A 15,536-nucleotide genomic window follows, 5' to 3' on the forward strand; every position below is an offset into this window, starting at 1 on the left:
AGTAAAAAATTACTTTATTTGTAGTCTAAAATTGAGATAAAAATCTGTTTTCATTTATGAGAAAAATGTTTTCTTTTAACAATAGCACAGTAAAGAAATAAGTAATTAAACTATTCCTTCAGATATGATCATATTGCAGAGCTATCAAATTTATAAATTAAAAATAATTAATTGATGACATGTTGATGAAAGAAAATGAAAAAATTAAAATCTGCTTCCAGATTTTCTTTATAGTTTAAATTGGTGGTTAGCAACTGACAGTATGTGATTCACATGCAAGTACTACCTAGTACTTGTATGTGAATCATATTCAAGTACATCCTACTGATTATTTTTTTGGTTTTATTCTGCTTGTGGAAACATGTTAATTGTATAATTATATTTATAAAATTTTTTATAAAATTTCTGTATGAGAAAAATATGCACTTAAATTTCTTAAATATTTATATTTATTTTAATTAATAGCCATTTGGTGTTTTTGTAATACAAAATATATGATTTTTTTTTTATTGGATATTGAATCATATATGTTGATACAATGTGGCATTGGAACTCCCACAATTCTCTTTATCAGAAAATATTCAATTCCTAGTCTTTGGTTTCCTTTATGGTTTAGATAAATATTTTCAGCTTACTTTTTCCCATTTGAGATGTTGAGATGTTTGTTAAGATATGGAAACTGGCCCCTATTTAGGCATTACTGACATGGAAAAAACCCAGAAAACTCCACATGGCCAGTCCGTTCAAGCAAGGCATGAACCCACAACCGAACTACCAGTGTTCAGGGTACAAAGACTGATTTCCCATTTGAGACTTGTGTTCAACTTGGCTCATGAATTTCAGTGGTTGCTGGATCCCAGTTTAAATTTTAAAAATCTTGGATAAAACTCTGAAATAGTTGGTGAATGTTAATTCGTAATAATTATTAACATCTCTTTCATACATTTAATATAGTAGAATAATAAATGTGTAGTCATTATTAAAATTGTTTGTGATACTAGCACATGATTCTTAATAATTGTGAGTAAATTGACTTATTTTATAATTAATAAGTCTTCATTTTGTTTAGGAATTCAAACTTAAAATTTCTTATAAGAAATATTTTTGGTTTAAAATTAGATGATTGCTTTGCAACATATTAAAAAAATAATTTTATTCTGTTTTCAATATTTACACTTAAACAAATCGAATATAAATTCAGATTTACAATAGGATGATTTAAATATTAAAAAAGTATCACTAATCATATGATTTGAATATAATAGTATTACTGCTTTTAAACTGTATCAAACCTAAACATTTTTGTATAAATTGAATGACTAATAAATGATATTAATTCCCATTACAGTTTTATATGCCTTAGCCTGCAATTATGTGGAATAATTCAGTTTTCTGCATTTTTTCTTAAATTGATTTAGTTAGTTGTGCTTTCATGATATTCCTATTCTACATGCTATCCATATGTGTAAAAATTTTGGTTGAAAAATTTTTTCAGCTTATCACAGGCCCTCAAAAAAAAAAAACACCGTGGAAAATCATCATCTTATGCATGTGATTCCGTACAATTTTTCAGTATTGTCACACAATTGCATATGTAAGGTGACAATTTTCTGATCTGATTCTGTCATGACATCATAGATATTTGTCAGGTATACATGATGTAATGACATGGTGTTCTGAAATTTACTATGACCTTGAATGCTTGTCTCTGTAATACAGATAAATCATTTGCTGGTTCTTCTGAGAAACACTTCAGCCCACTCACCATTTATTTTCAGCTGAACTTGTTTCACATTACTGTCTTACTATGATAGCAAAGAAAAACTTGGCACCTTTCTAGGAATTGTCTATTTCTGTGCTGGTGGAGGAATGTGGAAGAAATGCATACCACTGAGAAATTATGTTTTTATAATTTTTATAATTTGATTAGATATAGATTCTAAAAAGTAAATTGTTATTTTTATTTGCAAATTTCTTTAGGGATGTAAACAAACTAACTTATACTCCTAATGAACTTGATTTTTTTTTGTCCATGTGCAGTAATGTTTGTTTCTTTCCATCATGTTGTCAGACAGTAGCCCTCATGAGTGCAAAGTTTGTGAGGATTTCTTTGGTAGCCTAGTTAATAAAATTGTTTCATAAAGAAAAAATATTTTTTAACTAAACAATCTATGATCTCGAAATTTGGCATATGTAGAGAAGATGCATTAAAAGTTTTTTCTGAATTTCCAAATTTGAGCAATGATAATTTTGTGAAAAATCAGTGGAGAATTGCTACCTTATTCATGTGTTAAAAAAATAGTGTAGACGATTGCAAGTCAATATTTTAATGCAATTGTACCAAAATTCATGCTTCAATCAGAAAGAGTATGCAGCAATAAACAAGATAAATCTATGAAATTGTAGAGATTGTTACATTTTTGTGTGTTTAAGGATTCTTGCTCTTTAGAAAGATTGTGTAATTCTCATTCTCTAAAAAGAAATATCTTAATAATTAGTCACTTGCTAAGTTTTAATTAATGACTTATTTTAAATAAATTCTTCTAACCTTTTAACCGGAGTCGATCTCTTTTTAGAATTGCAAACGTTTTCACAGCCCCTCCTGGGTTCTTCTTCAGGCTTTGTCGTATAGGCCGTTAACGTTCGAATAAACATTCGATTTGAATTTCTTTTCTGAATATTATTATGTGCAAAAGCTGGATATTTGTATTGCGCAGGCTCCATGCTCCTCCCTTTAAACGCTGTTTTCTAGCAAAACCTGCTATGCACTGGATAGGTTCATTTCTTCCTTATGATTAACACACGTACTACGTAATCCCGCCTTAAATATCTCCATGGCTTCTAGCCATTTCAATTGCTGTGGGTTATAGCTGGGTATAAATGATTTTTGCCGCATGCAGGTCCTCCGTTATCGCCTCTTCCGATGCTTACATCGCCAGGGCCGTAGTGTATCTACCGTGCTATATGTCTGACTCGTGCTCCTTTAACCTCACTTTTAACGCACGTTTCGTGGAACCAATATATGTTAGTTGTCTATCGCACCTGTGCTCTTCTAGTGGTACCATATATACTCCCGGAAGCCTTTCGGGGTTTGGTGGATCTTTGCCGTTGCTTAATATTCTGAAGAGAGTTTGACATCTTCTGTACGCGATGTTAATTCCTTATCGCTTGGCCACGGTGTTGTAGATGGATTTCAGCACTGGATTGTATGTGATAGATATCCTTTCATTTTCTTCCTGTCTGATATTCAATGGTTGTCCTGTTGGATTATTTGCCTTTTGGGAATTCTCATGTCTTCTAGACAACTTTTCAATGAGAGCTTTGCTGTATCCATGGCTTATAGCAATATTTTGGATATGAAGGAGCTCCGTATGGAGCGCTTCTTTCGTAGAGGAGTGCATATGAGCCCTTCTCACTAATGCTCGAAAGGCAGCTATTTTGTATTGAAAAGGATCATGTGAATTTCTTGGGATATACGTGTGGAACGTGCTAGGCTTTCGGTATACTGATGTGAGTATATTAGTTCCTTCAAAGCTGATATCAATATCCAAGAAGTGCATCCTCGATGAGTTGTGTTGCTCCACCTCTAATGTTAGCCTGTACAGATTACTGTTTATGGCTTCAATGAAAAATTTTTTATGTCCGGTTCCACTCTCCAAAATATAATGATGTCATCAATGTAATGTTTGTACAACACGATGTTGCGGCTTGCCGCAACATCTTGTTGTACAAACGTTACATTGATGACATCATTATATTTTGGAGAGTGGAACCGGACATAAAAAATTTTTCATTGAAGCCATAAACAGTAATCTGTACAGGCTAACATTAGAGGTGGAGCAACACAACTCATCGAGGATGCACTTCTTGGATATTGATATCAGCTTTGAAGGAACTAATATACTCACATCAGTATACCGAAAGCCTAGCACGTTCCACACGTATATCCCAAGAAATTCACATGATCCTTTTCAATACAAAATAGCTGCCTTTCGAGCATTAGTGAGAAGGGCTCATATGCACTCCTCTACGAAAGAAGCGCTCCATACGGAGCTCCTTCATATCCAAAATATTGCTATAAGCCATGGATACAGCAAAGCTCTCATTGAAAAGTTGTCTAGAAGACATGAGAATTCCCAAAAGGCAAATAATCCAACAGGACAACCATTGAATATCAGACAGGAAGAAAATGAAAGGATATCTATCACATACAATCCAGTGCTGAAATCCATCTACAACACCGTGGCCAAGCGATAAGGAATTAACATCGCGTACAGAAGATGTCAAACTCTCTTCAGAATATTAAGCAACGGCAAAGATCCACCAAACCCCGAAAGGCTTCCGGGAGTATATATGGTACCACTAGAAGAGCACAGGTGCGATAGACAACTAACATATATTGGTTCCACGAAACGTGCGTTAAAAGTGAGGTTAAAGGAGCACGAGTCAGACATATAGCACGGTAGATACACTACGGCCCTGGCGATGTAAGCATCGGAAGAGGCGATAACGGAGGACCTGCATGCGGCAAAAATCATTTATACCCAGCTATAACCCACAGCAATTGAAATGGCTAGAAGCCATGGAGATATTTAAGGCGGGATTACGTAGTACGTGTGTTAATCATAAGGAAGAAATGAACCTATCCAGTGCATAGCAGGTTTTGCTAGAAAACAGCGTTTAAAGGGAGGAGCATGGAGCCTGCGCAATACAAATATCCAGCTTTTGCACATAATAATATTCAGAAAAGAAATTCAAATCGAATGTTTATTCGAACGTTAACGGCCTATACGACAAAGCCTGAAGAAGAACCCAGGAGGGGCTGTGAAAACGTTTGCAATTCTAAAAATAGATCGACTCCGGTTAAAAGGTTAGAAGAATTTATTAAATTATTTCAAAACCAGTGTGTAGAGATTGTATGACTTATTTTATTGTTATTTAATTTTTATTAATGCAAAGATAGGAAAATACATTTATATAAATTATAAAACTTGACATACTTTTTATTTACAGACAAAAAGTCAAACAAACAGTAATACTTCCAGTAATAAAGTAGATAAAGTTTTGAATGCTGTACATGATAATTCTGCTGCAGATAATAAATCTGGTAAGTGTTAACAGATTACTATTAGTATGGTTTTATGTAAAGATTCATATTTATTAGTAAGTTTTCTATGAGAAGCATGAAAACATGATTTCTTCCAATGATCTATGTTGTTTTATATGTAGGGATGTCCTGCTACTGCCCATACCAATACTGTATTGATACTTTTCTTTGATACTGAGTATTTTTGTACTTGATAAAAATTTTGGTCTGATACCAATACTGATATTGATACTTTCCCTCAGATGTCGGATCTGGTATTGTTACATTTTCCACAGACAGGTAAAGTCTGGCCAAAACCATATTTTGCAGCCAAATCAGGAACTCAAATCAAAATTTACATTATTTTCAGTTAACATAAACTTAAATAAAAATATTAATGACCAAAAATTAATAAATTTATTACGTCGACTTTCATTTTCAGAATCTATATGCTTAGAATTCTGATTACTACAATACTGTATTTATAAGTTAAATAAATATTTAGTTAAACATTATACAGTACTTTTGTTTGTTAATCAACTCAGACCATCAATGATGTTTAAAATGAACTACAATTTATAGATACTTGTTTGCGCTGACATTTGCAAAATTTGAACACAGTAAAGAACTTTTAATGTAAAGACACTGTTTTACCTCTTCACCAGCAATTTCTTATCCACCTTTATCTCATTATAGTAGTACCCACAAAGCCCTTTAGGGGGATTGTAGATCTAGGGTTTCTTTTGTGTACATAAGACATCATACAAGTGTAAACTGAAGTACCGACTTACACTCAGCCTTCATTGTAATCAATACGGTACACCTATCCCTCTTTTTATGTGGTCCATTTTATGCAATTTTGAAATAAAGCAGTTGACAAAAGAGAACTAATCCTCTTTTTATGCAATTAATTCTTTAACATGGGAGAAAAAATAGTTTGTTTAAAAATTTTTAAATTTAACTTTTCATTAAAATTGTGTTATTGTTTAAAAAAAGTTACTTTTTTGTTGAAATCAAGAGTTAATTTTTTTTAAACTTTTAATAATGTTACAGTACATCAGAGAATGCTGTATGTTGATTTTGTTTCCTATGCTACCTTGTATTTACTATATTTATGTACCAATAATTTTAACAATAAATGATGCTAGAAACTCATGTTTTTTTGTAAATTGTTTATTTTTTCATTCCATTGAAGTTGTGGATCCTATCAAGCATTTTGTAAAGGTTGCATATACTGCACTTTTTTATGTGAGTTTTTACACTGTGTTCTTTGGAACGTATCTATCATGTGAAAAGAGGGATGGTGTACCTTCTCGGTAATAAAAACAATTGGAAGACGAAGTGACTGAATTGTGACAGCGAGCAAGATTTCTAGTTTTGATACTCAATGTTGATACTAGCCAGTTGATACTTTAAGACCAATACTGATACTGGTATAAATACTTTAAAAGTACTTACGATACCCGTATTGATACTTTTGTGGTATTGGGACATTCCTATATATATATATGTTTAAAAATTAAGAAAGCTAACAGGAGGAGAAAAATCACTTTTTCTTCAACAGTATAAAAAGACTAATTAAGTTTACTTTCCTGGCTGTTATATATATAACACAAGAAAGTATTGTAATTATCAAATTTGACTCTCCAGGTTTTTTTCAAATCTCAATGTTTCAAGATACTCTGAACCGAAAAAAGTAAAAAAAAAAAATTAAAAATTTCTTGAATGTTTGTTGTGTGTGTGTTAGTATTTATTTCATTTAATATCTCAGGATGAGGTAAAGATTAAGAAATGGTATTTGGCATGATAACTGGTATATAAGCAGCATTGATGCTATTAAATTTTAGAACTTTACTCCTCTCTACTTCCTTATTCTCTCATGTCGTATCTTAAGTACGGTCAGACTTACCAATGAAAATTTTATTTCTTATTGGCATTTACAATATTTTTAAAAACTCTACCTTCAAAATTAAGCCTTTTTTGCCTTTTTATAATAATTAATAATATAAAAATTATTTTTTAAATGGCATCTCACAACAGATAGTGTCACATGCAATTTTATTTTAAAGTTACTAAAAGTTATAAAAATAGTAACTTTAAAATAGCTTTAATTTTGTAGTTACTAGCTGAAATAAATAAAAACAATAAAGATATGCATATAGTAATTTAGATTTTCTCTAGGAAATTTCACCTCTAAAAAGGTGAGAACAAATTTATCTGAAAATTATGCATAAGTGATGAGCATAATTTTTAGATTATTAGCTTCTGTTTCAGCTTATTTTGCATTTAGTGTAGAATTATTTAAAATTTTCTACATCAAACAAATTTTGTTATATGGAAATTAAAGTTGGCAAAATATTCTTTTGAAAAATAATTAAAGAATTAGGGAAGTTTTCTTTGCAATATTATTATAATAGTTGAATATATGTGATCCTAAAGTAGTCACTGTTTAATATATTTCATTTAATATGACTAATAAAACAGATTAATTATAAAATTTAATAACTCAATAGTTATTTTTAAACCTTATTTAATTAATTGTCATTACTTTTGTCTCTTACTTATTTGTCTATAATTAGTAAAAAGTAAATGGCTAAATTTGATCTTTTAGTTTTTTACTAAGTATCATTTAACCTGCAATCAGATGCACTTTTTTTTTTAACATACAAATGTGTAAGATAGCAATTCCTGCTGATGCTTTGCATGTAATTACCATTCTTTGAATATGATGTTTCTGAAAATTCTTTAATGTGTTTTTTCTGCATATGCCAAATTTCAATATCATACATTGTTTAGTTTACAGAACAATGTCCTTGACAGGACTCCCATATGGAGATCTTCAAACTTTGGGGTAGTGTGGGCTAATGTGAAATGAGTTCAACTGAAAATGATGGGAGGGCTGGTGTGTTCAGAAAATTATTTTTCTGAATTTTTTGGACACAAAATAAACCCATGAAAACATTTAAATTGTTGAAGGTCATATTGCCCCAGGACATTGTACAGAGACAAGTGTTCAAGACTGTCGCAACTTGCAGACTGCTTATGTCATTATGTCATGCATAGCTGACAAACATCACTGATGTCATGTCTATCTTTTGTGGCAATCATGAGAGATTTCCACATCATTATTTTTGATGACATCAGGGCACCAAAAATGATGTTAGAGTGGAAAATTGCTGCCTTATCCTTGCAATCGTGTCGCAATAATGAAAATTTAAGCATGATGCATGCATAATGTGAGATTTTCTGCAATTGTTTTTGAGGGCCTGTGATGATTGGGTAAATTTTTTTGATTGAAAAGTTTGATTGAAAGTTTTATACACTCAGATAACATGTAGCATGAGGATATCATGGGAGCACATTTGGTGCTTCAATTCACCAATTAGTTTGGTGAAAAACGTCTGTAAAAAACCGATAGGTACAGAAAATTGTCACTGTTGCATGTGATTGCAGGTTAATTATATAAAAGAATTAGATTGTTGAAAAATTTATTTATATATTTAAGGAAGGAACATCAATGAAATGAAATATTTTTATCATACAATAACATTTAAATAAGAATTTATCAATGTTTATAGATATTTTATATTACTGAAGAAAATCATCTTGCATTTTGTATTTTTATGTTTGTTTAGTAATTCAGAAAACTTAATGCTGGGTAAATTTAATTTTATGTTACAAGATTTCTATTTAAATTGCAGATAATAAAGATAAAGAAGTGAAGTCTGAACCAACAAAGACTTATGTTGTTAGTAAGATAACAGATAATTCTACAAAAACTAGCAACAATGTTCAGAATTTGAAGAGGGAGAGTAACAGGTAAGTTTAATTATTTTATTTGTGAAAAATGAAATGTAAAAATATTAAAAATGAAAATAAAATTATTCATAATTATAAATAGTACTGATGCTTATAAAGCAGTTTTAATTAATGCCAGGTTTACATGTGCATTGATTTGCTAAAGCAAGTTCTCCCCCAGTGAAACTTTTACAGTAGTTACTGTTTACATGCAATTTAAATTTGCTTTGCCAGTTTCATTTTTTAAGTATTCAATGCATTGGAATGTTCATATTTTGTCACTGCAATTACAAAATGGTCTCATAAACTTGGCCATAGAGCATGTCAAATTTCTACTGTATTAATGTATGAATTCTCATACATTTCTCATCTCTTATAAATGTTAGATGCAACATCCCACAAGCATGGATGTTTTTCATTTGCTTCTAAAAATTATAACAACTTTCCTGAAGTTCACTTTCTATTAATTTTTTTTATCTTTAATAATTAAAAGCCCATTCTTTTTGTCATATTTTTTGTTTTACATCAGATATGTAGTGATAACACTGCATATCTGATGATAAATATTAATAAAAATGCTACTTCCAGCAGCAAAATCTTAATATTTGCAGATAGACTGGCATGACAGTTTATGTTCATGTGTATAATGTTTACTGACATACATACATACAAGAAAGACATTAGCCGCACATGAAGTGTTTGGCCAGCAGAAAAGAGGGTAAGGGAAAGGGAAGGGGAAGAAGGAGAGAGAGGAGATAGACAGTAGATAAAAGGTAGGATCCCTGAACAGCATACATATTGCTACAGTACCCTCTATGTTTGATATTGACATGCAGTTTTTATGCTGCAAGGTCGTAGTCCCCACAAAGTGTCTAAAAGAAAACCTGAGTGTAGCGAACATCAATAATTGAGTGCTGTCACAAATAGCTAAGTGTAGAAGTTAGTGCCAAGTGGCTGTTAGTAGGAAGACTTATATCTACTTAATACGAATAAAACTGAACGTGATTGCGAATCTTAATACTACTTAACAGCTAGAGAGACAGCACGAAAAGGAAATGAACACAATGACAAACTAGACAAGACGAACGGACCAACAGAAGACAAATGAGCAATACCCAAATTATTTATTTATTTATTTATTTATTGTTATTTTTATTATTATTATTATTTTTTAAACGTTAACTTACTCACTAACTAAACTAACATACCATAACCTAGGACAAACCTAATCAGATGACTAAAGCTAACAAACCCGTAATTTAATTTAACTTAACCTAACTGGAAATTAAGCTAAGAGTCCCTAATCTAACTTATAACTAGGACTAACTTAAACTAACCGAAGTTAGACTGAAAAAGATGGAAAATAAGAATTACAATACAAAGTTCAAAGGCAGCTATATACAGACAGTTGAAACAAAGCAAGGAAAAGCTAATTGCCATCTGTGGCCCCGGAGTGAGTGCTCTCAAGAACCCCACTAATGGATATGAATGCACATAGATAATGGAATATTGTACACATTTGAATGAGTTTGTGCATGTTGCAAGGCCAGTTGTACTTTTCAAGAATAGCAGCTTTCATTAAACTATCCCTAATGTGATTGTACCTATTGCAGCAAAGTTTTTTGCTGCAATAGGTACAATCACATTAGTGTGTTTTGTGAAGTGGTGTTTTGTCCTCCTGAATACCACAATTGCATTGTGGATTGTCTTCATGATTAAATCTATGCAAGTATTGCTTAAAGTTGCTGTGTCCTGTAAGTAGTTGAGTGAGGGTGTAACTAGGGTAAAAGTGGCAAAGAATTGCAGTAGTGTCAACCTTGGGGATGAAAGTATAGGTGAGCCTACCAGTGGTGTCATGGTCCCAGCTGTCTTGCCAGAGAATGAAGATTTGCTTCTTGATGTGATTGTTGATGTATGATGTAGGAATGCAACTGAAAGCACTAGTGACTGAAGACTTTGCAGTTTGTTTGTCATGATGATCAGCGGTCTCGTTGCCAAGAATCCCCGCATGACCTGGGACCCATTGGAAATCTATTCTAATGTTGTCACTTAGACAACATTAGAATAGGTTTTGATGGAGGAGTTTTAAGCAGCTCTCAGGCTTTGCAGTCCTGTGTAAAGCTACCCTACTGTCAAAATAAATGCAATAGTGTAAGTAGTATCTTTTGTCCTTCCTATGTTTAATGTGAATTAAGCTCATATAAATAGCTAAAATTTCCACCTGTGCTATTGAGCAGTGTGAACCTAGACGGAAGTATGCATTGTGAAGCTCGCAGCCTAAGTCAGAGTAAACTACAAAAGTGGTACCCACATTGTCACCCATCTTGGAACCGTCAGTGTAAATCCTAAACATGAGATGATCACCTGGATCTTCGAAGTAAATGTCAGGGGCAAGCTGATGGGAGGAGTGGTAATCATAAGTCAGGAGGGTATTTTTGTCGATGCTGAACTTTTTGATATCGTTGAACAAAGTCAAACTGGGGGAGGGGAATCTTACCTACTCTAATTATTTTGTCGATGCTGAACTTTTTGATATCATTGAACAAAGTCAAACTGGGGGAGGGGAATCTTACCTACTCTAATCATTTTGTCGACATTCAAGTCGCTATAATCTCACCAGGGTAAGTAACAAGATTTTCCTGCCAAATAATGCATTTAATTTCTAAGTTGATAGGGGTTAATCCTGACATTATCAAAAGGGCTTTAGTGGGTGCAGTCCTATAAACTTTACAAATGCAGAGAGCTGCAATCCTTTGAACAGATAACAGTTTTTTGCGATTATGGACTTTGGTGGCTACATGGCCCCAGACCTGTATGGCATAGAGGAGTGTTAGCTGAATTGAATCCTTTTAAATAAGCTTAGTAGTGTTAGGTCAAGAGTCCAAGGCCCCATGTGTTCCTAGCAATACTAATGAGGGTGTTGGCCATCTTTTTAGCTTTGTCTGTAATGTATTTGATGTGGGTTGTGAAGTTAAGTCGCTCATCAAGAATAATGCCTAAATCAGTGATTCTCAAACTTTTTCGATCCACCGCCCCCTTTGTCTATAAAGTTATACCCAACGCCCCCTAACCCATTTTCTCTTGTGTGAGAAAGGATTGGAAACATTCTTAGGAAAACTTTTCTATGAATCTCACACTTAGTGCCCTTACCGTACACTGTTCTCAACATCTGGAAACCATTAAACGCAATGTTTTCTCTTATCCATTTAACAGAGAAAAGGGAACGGCTGTCAGTGACCCCAACTTTTGCCATTGGTCACCGTTCAGTACCCTGCCTCCAGCGCCCCCCTAGATTTACTCACTGCCCACAAGGGGGCGTTATCGCCCACTTTGAGAAACGCTGGCCTAAATATTTAATTTCTGTTGTTTGTTTTATTCTGTGAACACCTATTCAAAGGATAAGCTTCCTAATGAGTGCCGCATTCCTACCAACTATCATGCTTTTGCATTTATCTGTGTTAATGGTTGCCTATGTTTAATACTTTACTGGCGAATGTTATTGAGAATATCGTTGCATATGTCCTGTAAGCATTCACCGTTCCTGTGTGAAGCTAGGATAATTGTGTCGTCTGCATAGCCCTGTATGCGGCAGCCAGAAGGCAGGGTGTTGTTTAAGTGCAGAATAGAGTGCATTATGTTCCAGAGACCAGGACCAGATCTGGATCTCTGAGGACAGTCTTGAGTTATAGGTATGACTATGTTTTTTGTGTTGTATAAACACCTGCACTCCTGTTGCTGAGATAGGATTGAAGAAGTTTGTAAAGATTTTGAGGGCAGTGTTAGCATGTAATGTGTGCAGGATAGAAGGCCACCAGGCATGATTGAAGGCACCTCTAAAGTCAGTAGTGATAATTGCGGCATGCTGATTGTTTTGTTTAGCCTAGTGGATGTAGTAAACAAGTTGATGAATGGCATCTACTGTACCTTTGTTTTTAGAGAAGCCAAACTGATTCCAATGCAGGGCTCTATGCTTGCATAGATGCCATGTGATCCTATTAATCATTAGACATCTAACAATTTTCCCAGAGTTGGGAGAAGGCAGATCGGCCTGTAATTTTTGTAAGTACAGTAGAGCGTCGAAAAGTGGAACCAATTGGGGACTGGGGTCCTTCCAGTTAATGATTTGTTCCAGTTTCCGACTTTGTACGAAAAAATACATTAACCTGTCCGATGTTCAAATTTTTCTCCGTTGCGTATCGCTTCCTGTTGAATTTTTCTCCGTTGCGTGTCGCTTCCGTGTTGAATTTTCGTCGATTTTAAGCCTAACGAAAATTTTTATAATAATCATCGAGGCTATCGTATCGTTAAAAATTATTTCTGCATTTTGTACAAACAAAATAAATATATTAAAGAATATAAAAAACATGAAAATTATACTTTAGAAGTAAATTTAGTATCAAAAACATTCGATTCAGCACGACACAGTCCGACTGAAAATCGTTCCACTTTCCAGCCATTCCACTTACCGACGTTCCACTTATCAACGCTCTACTGTATTAGCACTGGTGGGTTTGGGAATCAATTTGACACTAGCCTTTTTTCACTGAGTAGGAAAAAGGCCAGTGTTCAAGCAGATATTGAAGAGAATAACAAATGCAGTAGGATTGGCCTCAAACATGTGTTTTATCATCCTAGTGGTTATGCTGTCAAGACCTGGGGCTTTGTTATCTGTGAATGAACTGATGGCATTCAAAACCTCAATGTAGGTGAAGTTGTGGTCATTGTCTGTATTAGGTGGAGTGAGTATAGCACTCCGGATGACTGCTTGTGTATTGTCATCCTGTTTGGGTCATCTGAAGGGTAAAGGCTGGTGAGGATGTGTGTGATAGTTTCTTCCGTGCAACCATCAGGGAGCTGGATAGTGGAGGGGGTTTGAAGCTGGCGTTTTTCCTTACAAGCTAAGTAGTATGGTTCAGACCAGGGTTTGCAACCACAAGTGTTGGTACGGAAATCCTTCCAAGTGTTAGTCCTTGTTTTATTTATAAGGGTTTTGTAAGCATTGTGTTCGTGCCTGTACTAGTCTTTAAGTGTGACTTTAATGTTCATGTCCTGTTCATTCCTAAATTGCCTCCTTTATCTTCTAACTACTTTTTTCTTGTTTTCTAGCTCAGTGATCCACCAAGGAACCTTTTTGTATTTATAATGTTTGACCTCGGAGGCAATAACTTAAGAGTTAGTGATTGTATTTGTAAGCCTGGTGACAAGATTGTCTACTGTGTCCTAAGTATAGTGACAGGTACCAGCCCAAATGTTATTGAAGGTGTTGCAGAATAATTGCCAGTTAGTGTGAATATAGTGAAAACTATGATTATTAATATTACTAGTAGTGTAACAGGTCACTGACAGAATCTACGTTGGTGGTGTAACAGTGGTCAACTTTAGAGGTGATGTGACAATTTCCTAATGTTAGGTCAATCCAACTTTCCCCTGTGGTACAGGAGTAGGTTGGAAGGGTGCTGGTGTTCAAGTGAGTAAGGTTGTGTTGGGCCATGGTTCGTTAACTACATTACCCCTAGGGTCATCTTTTGGACTATGCCAGGTCGCAGACTTGCCGTTAAATGAATGAAAGAAGAATGACACTGAGAGAATGAAAGAAAGAATGACACGAGAGAATGTTTACTGACACTGATGTATGATTCAACACTGGCAAGCTAAAAAGTTGGATGTTTCCATCTTTTTATCTTTGCATGCAATGTTGTCATTGATGCACCAGTATATGCTTACAAATGAAATGTTTTTTTTTTTTTACTTTTATGCTAAAAGTCATTGAGAACAGCAGATACATGCACAAGTAAAACTGGTATAAGAATGCATGCATCAGTAAAATAGTAGAATACAATAAACATTTGCAAATTCATTACCTACAAATTGGATTTATGTCTTAAAATTAAATATTAATGATTTTGTATGGTAAAAAATTCACAGTGGAAAATAATCAAAATGTTAAATTATACAAACACACTTTTTGTATGTTTCCAGCATTAATTTTACATACTGAACAAACATTTTTGGCCAATTTTAATGCTGGAAATGTATGAAAAGTGTGTTTATATAATTTAACCAAAAATTCCAGCTTTTAGAAGATAGTTGCAATCAAAAAGTATTTGTAATTAGAGGAGGTACGGGTATAGGACAAAATAATAGGAACACCTGTGAAAGAATGCAAAATATTTATTAGTAGGGAGTTGGGCCACCATTGGCCTGAATTACAGCTTGTATCCGACATGGATTGAAAAATAAAGGTTGTGCAGAAAGTTTAAGGGAATTTGCAGCTATTCCTCCTGCAGAGCAGTTTCGAATTCAGGTAGTGTGCATGGAGGAGGAAACCGAGCACAGACTTTGCTCTCTAAAAAACCCCACACAGGCCCAATGATGTTGAGATCAGGGGACTGAAGACACCATGTGAGATGTTCCACTTCATCATTATGCTCATCCAACCATGTTTGAACACAGTGAGCCATCTGTACAGGGGCGTTGTCATCTTGGAATAGAGGACATTCTCCAGGAAACAGAGTATGAAGCATAGAGTGTAAATTTTATGTGAGAATACTGCGATAATGCTTGCCTCTGACCTTCTACCTCAGGACTACGAGTGGCCCCAAGCCACGCCACAATATTGCTCCCCACAGAATCACAGAGCCTGCCTGCATGC

General features: G+C 34.1%; 1 protein-coding gene across 1 annotated transcript in view; it reads left to right on the forward strand.

The window, feature by feature from the left end:
* The window catches only part of tho2 (THO complex subunit 2-like protein), a 220,185-nt gene that overhangs the window by 94,634 nt on the left and 110,015 nt on the right, over positions 1–15,536 (forward strand). Inside the window, exons 32-33 of the mRNA XM_067264536.1 lie at positions 5,014–5,107; positions 8,788–8,905. Of these exons, the coding sequence (XP_067120637.1) occupies positions 5,014–5,107; positions 8,788–8,905 (212 nt within the window). The remainder of the gene's footprint in view (positions 1–5,013; positions 5,108–8,787; positions 8,906–15,536) is intronic.

Source organism: Centruroides vittatus, unplaced genomic scaffold (genome assembly GCF_030686945.1).
Source record: "Centruroides vittatus isolate TY-2023 unplaced genomic scaffold, ASM3068694v2 contig_19, whole genome shotgun sequence".
In the NCBI taxonomy this organism is placed as follows: Eukaryota; Metazoa; Arthropoda; class Arachnida; order Scorpiones; family Buthidae; genus Centruroides; species Centruroides vittatus.